At 39.2% G+C, this 12,338-nt stretch overlaps 1 protein-coding gene across 28 annotated transcripts in view; it reads left to right on the plus strand.

Annotated features, from left to right (window-relative positions):
* Nucleotides 1-1,399: 1,399 nt before the first annotated feature.
* Nucleotides 1,400-12,338, plus strand: part of TCF4 (transcription factor 4) — a 151,292-nt gene continuing 140,353 nt past the window's right edge. For 22 of the 28 annotated variants that reach the window (XM_086869135.1, XM_086869141.1, XM_086869143.1 and 19 more), the window contains exon 1: nucleotides 1,409-2,249. In XM_086869135.1, coding sequence (XP_086725261.1) covers nucleotides 2,167-2,249 — 83 coding nt within the window. In that variant the 5' untranslated portion in view covers nucleotides 1,409-2,166. Of the gene's footprint in view, nucleotides 2,250-4,911; nucleotides 5,614-6,410; nucleotides 6,496-12,338 lie in introns of those variants that run through there. The other 6 variants (XM_086869163.1, XM_086869164.1, XM_086869166.1 and 3 more) reach the window with 4 other exon arrangements.

The following is a 12,338-nucleotide window of genomic DNA, read 5'->3' on the forward strand; positions in this document are numbered from 1 at the left end:
CCCTGATTTTTATCTCCTTTTTTCCCAATTTTTTTCGCCTTTTTCCCAAATTATTCATTATTCTTACTTATATATATTTATATATTATCTATTACTCCTATCTATAATTATTTACCCTTATGTAAATTTATATTCACTATACATCTCATCTATTATACTTATTTATAATTATTATTCTCATTTTTATATATTTATGTATATTATTTATTATTCCTATTAATAAGAGTTTGAAAGCACAAACCAAACAAATGAAGGTGAATCCAAGAGAGGAAACAAAGAGGAAGAGACTCCAGGAGCTCAAGGTGTGCTTGGATAATTAAACTCGATATAGAAATGATCCAAAAGTTATAAAAATTGGAAAATAAATCCCTAATTCAGAAGCTGTTTGGTCTCTGTTCTGGGTCTTCCCTTCAGGGCGGCGCTCGGAGGATCCCATCCCGTTATCCCATGGATCCCATGGATCCCATGGATCCCATTATCCCATGGATCCCATAATCCCGTTATCCCATGGATCCCGTTATCCCATGGATCCCATGATCCCATGGATCCCATAATCCCGTTATCCCATGGATCCCATAATCCCATTATCCCATGGATCCCATGGATCCCATAATCCCATGGATCCCATTATCCCATGGATCCCATCCCATTATCCCATGGATCCCATTATCCCATGGATCCCATGGATCCCGTTATCCCATGGATTCCATGGATCCTGTTATCCCATGGATCCCGTTATCCCATGGATCCCGTTATCCCATGGATCCTGTTATCCCATGGATCCCATTATCCCATGGATCCCATTATCCCATGGATCCCATGGATCCCATTATCCCATGGATGTGATGCCCATACCTCGGGGTGGAATGGCAGGAGCTCCATCCTGAGCTCCCTCAGGGTGGAATGGCAGGAGCTCCCTCATGGCGGCGAGCTTTGAGTCCCTCATGGCGGCGAGCTTTGAGTCCCTCATGGCGGCGAGCTTTGAGTCCCTCATGGCGGCGAGCTTTGAGCCCCTCATGGCGGCGAGCTTTGAGTCCCTCATGGCGGCGAGCTTTGAGCTGCTCATGGCGGCGAGGCACAAACTCCCTCATGGCCGAGTGGCGTTGAGCTCCCTCAGGGTGCAGCGGCCCGAGCTCCCTCATGGCGGCGTGGAGGAGCATTTCATGGCGGAGCGGCACGAGCTCTCTGAGGGCAGAGGGGCGTGAGCTCCATCACGGCACAGAGGCGCGAGGCCCTCACGGCAAAAAGGCGGGAATCCCCCTCACGGCAAAAAGGCGGGAATCCCCTCAGGTCAAAAAGTCGCGAGCCTCCTCATGGCAGAGGCGGGAGCCCCCTCACGGAAGAGGCGGGAATCCCTTCACGGAAGAGGCGGGATCCCCCTCAGACGAAAAAGGCGCGAATCCCCTCGGGGCAGAGAGGCGAGAGGCCCCTCACGGCAGAGGCGGGAGCCCCCTCATGGCAGAGGCGCGAATCCCCTCATGGAAGAGGCGCGAGCCCCCCTCACGGCAGAGGCAGGAGCCCCTCAAGGCAGAGGCGCGAATCGCCTGAGGACAGAGGCAGGAGCCCCCTCATGGCGGCAAGGCACGAGCCCCCTCATGGAAGAGGCGAGAGCCCCCTCAGGGCAAAAAGGCCCCAAATCGCCTCAGGACAGAGGCGCGAGCCCCTCATGGAAGAGGCGGGAGCCCCCTCAGGACAGAGGCGCGAGCCCCTCATGGAAGAGGCACGAATCCCCTCAGGACAGAGGCGCGAATCCCCTCATGGCAGAGGCGGGAATCCTCTCATGGAAGAGACGCGAGCTCCCTCACGGCAGAGACACGAATCCCCTCATGGCGGAGGCGGGAATCGCCTGAGGACAGAGGCAGGAGCCCCCTCATGGCGGCAAGGCACGAGCCCCCTCATGGAAGAGGCGCGAATCCCCTCAGGACAGAGGCAGGAGCCTCCTCACGGCAGAGGCGCGAATCCCCTCATGGCGGAGGCGGGAATCCCCTCATGGCGGAGGCGCGAGCCCCCTCATGGAAGAGGCGCGAGCTCCCTCACGGAAGAGAGGAAGGAGCCCCCTCAGGGCAAAAAGGCGCGAGCCCCTTCATGGCGGCGAGGCTCGAGTCCCCTCAGCCCCCTCATGGGATCGGCTGAGGGCCGGGAGCGCGAGGAACCCTTGGAGGATCAATGGGTGCCGAAATCCCCTCAGGACGTCTTATCATGACGGAAGGTCGCGTAACCCGGAGTCTACGGGAGCTGAAACCCTTCAGGTAACTGCTGAGGCGGCTGTAATAATTAGTGGTGTCTGATAAACCCCTCACAGGGTTTGCTGAGGGCTGGGTGGCATGAGAGGTCTGAAAGCCTCACGGGTCTGCTGTGACCCCTCACGGGTGTGCTGAGACTCTCTCGGGTGTGCTGAGACCCCTCTCCGGTGTACTGAGGGTACTGAGACCTCTCCAGGGTGTACCGAGACCCCTCCCCGGTGTGCTGAGACCCTCTCGGGTGTGCTGAGGGTACTGAGACCCCTCTCGGGTGTACCGAGACCCCTCCCGGGTGTGCTGAGGGTTCTGAGACCCCTCTCGGGTGTACTGAGGGGACTGAGACCCCTCCCGGGTGTGCTGAGACCCCTCCCGGGTGTCCTGAGACCCTCTCGGGTGCTCTGAGACCCCTCCCGGGTGTCCTAAGGGTGCCGAGACCCTTCCCGGGTGTGCTGTGACCTTCTCGTGTGTGCTGAGGGTGCTCAGACCCGTCCCGGCTGTACTGAGACCCCTCTCGGGCGAGCAAAGACCTCTCCCGGGTATCCTGAGGGTGCTGAGACCTCTCCCGGGTATCCTGAGGGTGCTGAGACCTCTCTCGGGTGTACTGAGACCCCTCCTGGGTGTGCTGAGGGTGCTGGAACCTCTCCCGGGTGCTGTGAGACCCTCCCGTGTGTACCGAGACCCCTCCCGAGGGTGGCCGAGGGTGCTGAGACCCCTCCTGGGTGTACTGAGGGTCCTGAGACCCCTCCCGGGTGTGCTGAGACCCCTCCCGGGTGCTCTGAGACCTCTCTCGGGTGTGCTGATACCCTCTCGGCTGTACCGAGACCCCTCCCGGGTGTGCTGAGGGTGCTGAGACCTCTCTCGGGTGTACTGAGACCCCTCCTGGGTGTGCTGAGGGTGCTGGAATCTCTCCCGGGTGCTGTGAGACCCTCCCGGGTGCTCTGAGACCCCTCCCGGGTGTGCTGAGACCCCTCCCGGGTGCTCTGAGACCTCTCTCGGGTGTGCTGAGACCCTCTCGGCTGTACCGAGACCCCTCCCGGGTGTACTGAGGGTTCTGAGACCCCTCCCGGGTGCTCTGAGACCCCTCCCGAGGGTGGCCGAGGGTGCTGAGACCCCTCCTGGGTGTACTGTGGGTACTGAGACCTCTCCAGGGTGTACCGAGACCCCTCCCGAGTGTGCTGACACCCCTCGCGGGTGTACTGAGACCCCTCCTGGGTGTGCCGAGGGTGCTGGAACCGCTCCCGGGTGCTCTGAGACCCCTCCCGGCCGCACTGAGACCCCACCCGGGCGTACCGAGACCCTCCCGGGTGTACTGAGACCCTCCCGGGTGTACTGAGACCCTCCCGGGTGTGCCGAGACCCCTCCCGGGTGTGCTGAGGGTGCTGGAACCTCTCCCGGGTGCTCTGAGACCGCACCCGGGTGCTCTGAGGGTTCTGAGACCCCTCTCGGATGTACCGCGACCCCTTCCGGGCGTACTGAGGGTGCTGAGAGCCCTCCCGGCGCTCTGAGACCCGTCCCGGGTGTACCGAGCCCCGTCCCGGGTGCTCTGAGACCCCTCCCGGGTGTGATGAGACCCTCTCGGGTGTCCTGAGACCCCTCCCGAGGGTGGCCGTGGGTGCTCAGACCCCTCCCGGGTGTGCTGAGGGTACTGAGACCCCTCCCGGGTGCTCTGAGACCCCTCCCGGGCGTACTGAGGGTGCTGCAGCTCCTCCCGGGTGTACCGAGACCCCTCCCGGGTGCCCTGGGAGCCCTCCCGGGATGTACTGGGACCCCTCCCGAGTGCTCTGAGACCCTCCCCGGTGCACCGAGATCCCTCCCGGGCGTACTGAGGGTACCGAGACCCCTCCCGGGTGCTCTGAGACCCCTCTCGGGTGTCCTGAGACCCCTTCCGAGGGTGGCCGAGGGTGCTCAGACGCCTCCCGGGTGTGCTGAGACCCCTCCCGTATGTACAGAGACCTTTCCCGGGTGTGCTGAGGGTACCGAGACCCCTCCCGGCCGTACTGAGGGTACTGAGATCCCTCCCGGGTGTGCTGAGACCCCTCCCGGCTGTACCGGGACCCCTCCCGAGTGCTCTCAGACCCCTTCCCGGTACACCCAGACTCCTCCGGGCCGTACTGAGGGTGCCGAGACCCCTCCCGGGTGTCCTGAGACCCGTCCCGGGTGCTCTGAGACCTCTCCCGGCCGTACCGAGACCCCTCCCGGGTGCTCTCAAACCCCTCCCGGGTGTACCGGGACCCCTCCCGGGTGCTCTCAAACCCCTCCCGGGTGTACCGGGACCCCTCCCGGGTGCTCTCAAACCCCTCCCGGGTGTACCGGGACCCCTCCCGGGTGCTCTCAGACCCCTCCCCGCTACACCGAGACCCCTCCCGGCCGTTCTGAGGCTGCCGGAGCCCCTCCAGCCCCTCCTCTGGCCGAGGCGCCCGGAACCTCTCCCGGCCGATCCCCCCCGGGGCCTTGCGCGGGAACACGTGAGGGGCGCGCGGCGCTCCCTGAGGGGCGGCCGGGCTCCCTCCATCTTGTGAGCCCCGCCGCGCCGTCCCGCCCGCTTCCTCCCTCCCTCCCTCCCTCCCTCCTCCTCCTCCTCCTCCTCCTCCTCCTCCTCCTCCTCCTCGTCATTGTCTGCGAGCGGCGGCGGCGGCGTTTATAAGGCGGCGGGCATTGCCCGGATGTGAGCGGCGGGCGATGCGGCTGCCCGGGCGGGATGCGATCGGCCGCGGCTCGGCGGGGGAGGCCGCGCTGCTGAGCCGGAGGAAGCGGCGAGCGCTGCTCTAAACTTGGATCAAGTTGGGGGAAAAGGGCGGCCCCGCGCTCCCCCAGAGGGGGGAGTCGCTTGGTTTTGTTGGTTTTTTATTTTTCTGGTGGTTTTTGGTTTTTTTTTTGGGATTTGGGGTGGTTTTTTTTGGTTGTTTTGGAAGGACGAGGAAAGGGGCAAGTCCCCGAGAGCCGCGGCGCTGCGAGCCCGTCACCATGTGTCTGTAAAAAAAACAATAGCTCCAAACTTATCGGACCTTCTTTTTATTTTTCTTTGCAATGTTTTTTCCTTGGTTTTAAATTTTTTTAAATTTTTTTTTTTTTAATTTATATATATATATATATATATATTTTTTTTTTTTTTGGTGACCGGGCCCTTCCCCAAATCCCAACAAAGCCAGTTTGCCTGTAAAAATCTGGAATAACCCGGAGCAGGACTGACACTTTCCCTACTTTTTTAATATTTTTTGGTGGTTTTGGAGGGTCAAACACGTGTGAGACAATAAAGCACTTTTGGCAGAAGATTCCTCTCTTTTTATTTTCAATTCTTTTTCAATTTTTTTTAAAACTTCCCCCCCTCTCCCCCCTCTTGGAATATTGTGAACAAATTTGTGACCATTTTAAGGTAAAGTTCCGATTTGCTGTTAGACTAACTTGTCTGTGTTTTTTTTTTAATTATTATTTTTATTTTTTATTTTTTTTTTTGATTGAAATTGTCGATCCCGATGCGTTATTTAAAAAGGAAAAAGTGCAAATTGTCTAAATCTATACATTGTGTGTGTGTGTGTATATATATATATATATTTATATCTATACATTGTATCGACACGTGTGGGAATCACCGCTGGATTTCTTAGCGGAAAATGAACTTTAAGGAGTTTCTTTTTTTTTTTTAAACTTTGTCCGGTTTGGAAAAAAGGGGTGGAAAAATAAAAAAAAAATGGGAATAAAAGTGGAAAAAGCAAAATAAAAACGGGAAAAACCCCGACAGAATCCCTAAAAAAAAAAAAATAAAAACTTGGATAAATGCAAAGTGGCAAAGTTTGAGACGATGGGGGTAAAAATAAAACCGAGGAGATCCGCAACGAAACCAGATTTGATATTAAAATAATAATGAGAATTAAAAAAAAAATCTCCCATTAAAAAAATAATAATAATAAAAAACGAAATAAAAAGTGGGAAAAGTTTAAAAAAAAAAAAATAAAAATGGAATTGTTTTAACGTCACGTGCTTTGGATCCCCAAAAAAAAAAAATCCAAGGTGGAATCCTTGGGAAAAGCGCGCCGGGATCGGAGGGAGGAGGAGGAGGAGGAAGATGAAGAGGAAGAAGAAAAAAAAAGGGCATTGAGTTCCTTTAGAGTTGAACTTTTGAATCTTTAATTTCTTTTATTATTATTATTATTATTTAATTATTGATTTCCCTCTCCCTGCGGTGGCTCCGAACAGGCCCCGGGAGCTGGAGGCCTTCATCCCCTTCCTCTTCCTCTTCCTCCTCCTCCTCCTCTGGGTAAATTAACAATTGGGGTTAATTATCCCCTGCTTCCTCCTCCTCCTCCTCCTCCTCCTCCTCCTCCTCCTCCTCCTCCTCCTCCTCTACCGGAACCTGCGCTCCCTGCCTTGTCCTCAGCTTGCATTTTTGGGCGCTTTTGGGGTTTTTTGGGTGGTTTTTCATTTTTTTGGGGCTTTTTTTTGGAATTATTATGGCATTTTTGGAATTATTTTGGCTGTATTTTGAATTATTTTGGGTGTTTTTGGAATTATTTTGGGTGGTTTTTAATTATTTTGGGTGTTTTTGGAATTATTTTGGGTGTTTTTTAATTATTTTGGCTGTTTTTTAAACTGTTTTGGCTGTTTTTTGAATTGTTTTTGCTGTTTTTTGAACTGTTTTCGCTGTTTTTTTGAATTATTTTGGGTGTTTTTTGAATTATTTTTGCTCTTTTTTTCATTATTTTTGCTGTTTTTTAATTATTTCTGCTGTTTTTAAATTATTTTTGCGGTTTTTTAAAATTATTTTTCCTCTTTTCTGAATTATTTTGGCTGTTTTTTAATTATTTCTGCTGTTTTTGAATTATTTTTGCTGGTTTTTAACTGTTTTTGCTGGTTTTTTAACAGTTTTTGGTGTTTTTTAACTGGTTTTGGTGCTTTTTGAAATTTTCTTGGCGGGTTTTAAAAATACATTTTTGCCTGTTTTTAATGTTTTTGTGGTATTTTGAATTTTTTGGGGGGTTTTTTAAATATTTTTTGGTGTTTTTAGGGGTTTTTTTAAATTTTTTGGAATGTTTTTCTTAGATTTTTTATGGGTTCTTTCTTAATTTTTTGGGGTGATTTTCAGTTTTTTTATTTTTTTTCGTGTTTTTTTAATTTTTTTTATGGCTTTTGGTTTATTTCTGTTTTTTTTAAATCTTTTATTGGTGGTTTTAATTTTTTTTGGTGTTTTTTTTTAACTTTTTGGGGGGTGTTTTTTAATTTTTGGGTGTTTTTTTATATTTTTTTTGGTGTTTTTTTAATTTTTTGGTGTTTTTTAAAATATTTTATGGGGTATTTTTAAATTTTTTGGGGGTGTTTTTTAATTGTTTTTGGTGCTTTTTTAATTTTTTTGGTGGTTTTTTAAATATTTTGAGTTTTTTTTAAATTTTTGGGGTATTTTTTATTTTTTTGGTGTTTTTTTTAAATTTTTTGGGGGGTATTTTTTAATTTTCTTGGATGATTTTTATATTTTTTGTGTTTTTTTATATTTTTTTCCGGTTTTTTATTATTTTTGCGATTTTTAATTTTTTTTTTTTCCATTTTTTTAACTTTTTTGGGGTATTTTTTACTTATCTTAAAATTTTTATTTTTTTGTGCATTTTTTAAATTTTTGTGTATTTTGGGGGTATTTTTATTTTTTAGGGAATTTTTTTAATTTTTGGGGGTATTTCCCTTTTTTTGTGTATTTTTTAATTATTTTTGGGATGTATTTATAAACTTTTTGGCATATTTTTATTTTTTTTCTGCATTTTCAATTTATTTTTGTCTATTTCTAATTTTTTTCCAGTATTTCTAATTACTTTTGGGTACACTTTGAATTTCTTTGGCTATATTTTGAATTTTTTTTGCTGTATTTCTAATTTCTTTTGCTTTATTTTTAATTTATTTTGATATTTCTAATTACTTTGGGCTATATTTTGAATTTTTTTTGCTATATTTCTAATTTCTTTTGCTATAATTCCATTTTTTTGCTATATTTCTAATTTTTTTGCTATATTTTGAATTTTTTTGGCTGTATTTCGAATTTTTTTTGCTATATTTCTAATTATTTTGCTATATTTCTATTTTTTTTGCTATATTTTGAATTTATTTTTATATTTCTAATTACTTTGGGGTATATTTTGAATTTTTTTGCTATATTTCGAATTTTTCTTGCTATATTTCGAATTTTTTTGCTATATTTCTAATTTTTTTGCTATATTTCGAATTTTGTTTGCTATATTTCAAATTTTTCTTGCTATAATTCCAATTTTTCTTGCTATAATTCCAATTTTTTTGCTATATTTCTAATTTTTTTTGCTATAATTCCAATTTTTTTGCTATAATTCCAATTTTTTTGCTATAATTCCAATTTTCTTGCTATAATTCCAATTTTTTTTGCTATAATTCCATTTTTTTTGCTATAATTCCAATTTTTTTGCTATAATTCCAATTTTTCTTGCTATAATTCCAATTTTTTTGCTATAATTCCAGGTTTTTTTGCTATATTTTGAATTTTTTTGCTATATTTTGATTTTTTTTTGCTATATTTTGAATTTTTTTTGCTATAATTCCAGGGTTTTTTTGCTATAATTCCATTTTTTTGCTATATTTTGAATTTTTTTTGCTATAATTCCAATTTTTTTTGCTATAATTCCATTTTTCTTGCTATAATTCCAATTTTTTTTTGCTATAATTCCAATTTTCTTGCTATAATTCCAATTTTTTTGCTATAATTCCATTTTTTTTGCTATAATTCCATTTTTCTTGCTATAATTCCAATTTTTTTGCTATAATTCCAATTTTTCTTGCTATAATTCCAATTTTTTTGCTATAATTCCAGGGTTTTTTTGCTATATTTTGAATTTTTTTGCTATATTTATAATTTTTTTTGCTATATTTCGAATTTTTTTTGCTATAATTTCAATTTTTTTTGCTATAATTCCATTTTTTTTGCTGTATTTATAATTTTTTTTGCTGTATTTATAATTTTTTTTGCTGTAATTCCATTTTTTTTGCTATAATTTCAATTTTTTTTGCTATAATTCCATTTTTTTTGCTATATATATAATTTTTTTTGCTCTATTTCTAATTTCTTTGCTCCATTTGCAATCCCCTGCAGTGTTTTCCCTGTCCCCCTGGCTGCCCAGCCCGTCTCCCCAGGACGGACAGGCTGGACGGGCTCACTCAGAGCCGGGGACGCGCCGCTCTCATCCTCCCTTGGCGCTTCCTCCTCCTCCTCCTCCCTCCTGTTGCACCAAGGACTCCCCAGTTCCCAATTCCCACCCCCAGCTGGGCCCAAAAACCCCATTTTCCACCCTAAAAACCCCACATCCGCTTATTCTTCATGTTTACCCTCTTTTTATCCTGTCCCTTTTAATGCTCTGGCTGATTATTTTAATGAAATAATTGATTAAATGCGGGTTTGATGTCAATTGGATGCTGTTTTATATCAATATATTATTATGTTGTTGTGTTATTGTATCGTGTTATATGGGTAATGTGTGTTAGTATGTATAAATATATAAGTGTTATATATCAATAGATAAATGTTATATCAATAGATAAATGTTATATGTCAATAGATAAATGTTATATGTCAATAGATAAATGTTATATATCAATAGATAAATGTTATATATCAATAGATAAATGTTATATATCAATAGATAAATGTTATATATCAATATATAAATGTTATATATCAATATATAAGTGTTATATATCAATAGATAAATGTTATATATCAATAGATAAATGTTATATGTCAATAGATAAATGTTATATGTCAATATATAAATGTTATATATCAATAGATAAATGTTATATATCAATAGATAAATGTTATATATCAGTATATAAATGTTATATATCAATAGATAAATGTTGTATATCAATAGATAAATGTTATATATCAATAGATAAATGTTAGATATCAATAGATAAATGTTATATATCGATAGATAAATGTTATATCAATAGATAAATGTTATATGTCAATATATAAATGTTATATATCAATAGATAAATGTTATATATCAATATATCAATATATAAATATAAGTAGGTAAATATTATATATAAATATATAAATATTATATACAAATATATATAAGTATATAAATATTATATACAAATATTTAAATATTATATATAAATATGTCAATATATATTCATATAAAAATATATAAACATTATATATGAATATATCAATATATGTTCATTATATATAAATATATCATTAATATGTATTCATATATATAAATATATAAACATTATTTATAAATATATCAATATATATTCATTATATATAAATATATAAACATTATATATAAATGTCTCATTAATATATATTCATTATATATAAATATATAAACATTATATGTAAATGTATCATTAATATGTATTCATATATATAAATATATAAATATTATATATAAATATCTCATTCATATACATTCATTATATATAAATATATAAACATTATATATAAATATACCATTAATATGTATTCATATATATAAATATATAAACATTGTATATAAATATATCATTAATATTCATATATATAAATATATAAACATTATATATAAATATATCATTAATATATATTTATATATATAAATATATAAACATTATATGTAAATATATCATTAATATGTATTCATATATATAAATACATAAACATTATATATAAATATATCATTAATATATATTCATTATACGTAAATATATAAACATTATATATAAATACATTATAAATATATATTATATATGAATATATAAATATTATATATAAATACATTATAAATACATATTGTATGTGAATATATAAATATTACATATAAATACATTATGAATATATACTTATATATAATACGTAAATAATATATAAAAAATAAATTATATATTATATTACATTAATTTTATATAATTTCATATTATATACTAATATTTTATATTGAGTTGAGTTTTTATATTAAACATAGGTTTTATATTGAATATAGATTATATATTAAACATAGGTTTTATATTAAATATTTTATATTAAACATAGGTCTTATATTAAACATAGGTTATATATTAAACATAGGTTTTATATTAAACATAGGTTGTATATTAAATATAGATTATACATTAAACATAGGTTTTATATTAAATATTTTATATTAAATATATACTTTATATTATATATTTTATATTGAATAGTCTATATTAAATACAGATTTTATATCAAACATAGTTTCTATTAAATATAAAGTTTACATTAAATATAAAGCGTACGTTAAATATAAATTTTATATTAAATATGGGGTTTTATATTAAACACAGATTTAATATTAATTACAGATTTTATATTATAATCTATATTAAATATAGATTTCATATTAAACATACTTTTTATATTAAATATCAATTATAAATTAAACATAAATTTTATATTAAACAGATTTTATATTAAACATAGATTTTATATTAAAGATAGGTTTCATATCAAATATAGATTCTATATTAAATATGGCTTTATATTAAATGTTTTATATTAAATAGAAACTATATTAAATATTGATTTTATATTAAATATAGACTTTATATTAGATACTTCATGTTAATGAGAGGTTTTATATTAAGCATAGATTTGTATATTAAGTATGGGTTTTATATTAAATACTCTATATTAAATAGAGATTTTATATTAAATACTTCATATTAATTAGAGGTTTTATATTAAATACTTTATCTTAATTAGAGGTTTTATATTAAATACTTCACATTAAATATAGATTTTATATTAAATACTTTATATCAAATAGAGGGTTTATATTAAATACTTTATATTAAATAGAGATTTTATATTAAATACTTTATATCAAATAGAGGGTCTATATTAAATACTTTATGTGAAATAGAGATTTTATATTAAATACTTTATATCAAATAGAGGGTTTATATTAAATACTTTATATTAAGTATAGATGTTATATTAAATACTTCATATTAATTAGAGGTTTTATATTAAATACTTCATATTAATTGGAGGTTTTCTATTAAATACTTCAATTAAATATAGATTTTATATTAAATACTTCATATTAATTGGAGGTTTTCTATTAAATACTTCAA

The sequence above is a fragment of the Cyanistes caeruleus genome, chromosome Z, assembly GCF_971803275.1.
Source record: "Cyanistes caeruleus chromosome Z, bCyaCae1.hap1.1, whole genome shotgun sequence".
Lineage (NCBI taxonomy): Eukaryota > Metazoa > Chordata > Aves > Passeriformes > Paridae > Cyanistes > Cyanistes caeruleus.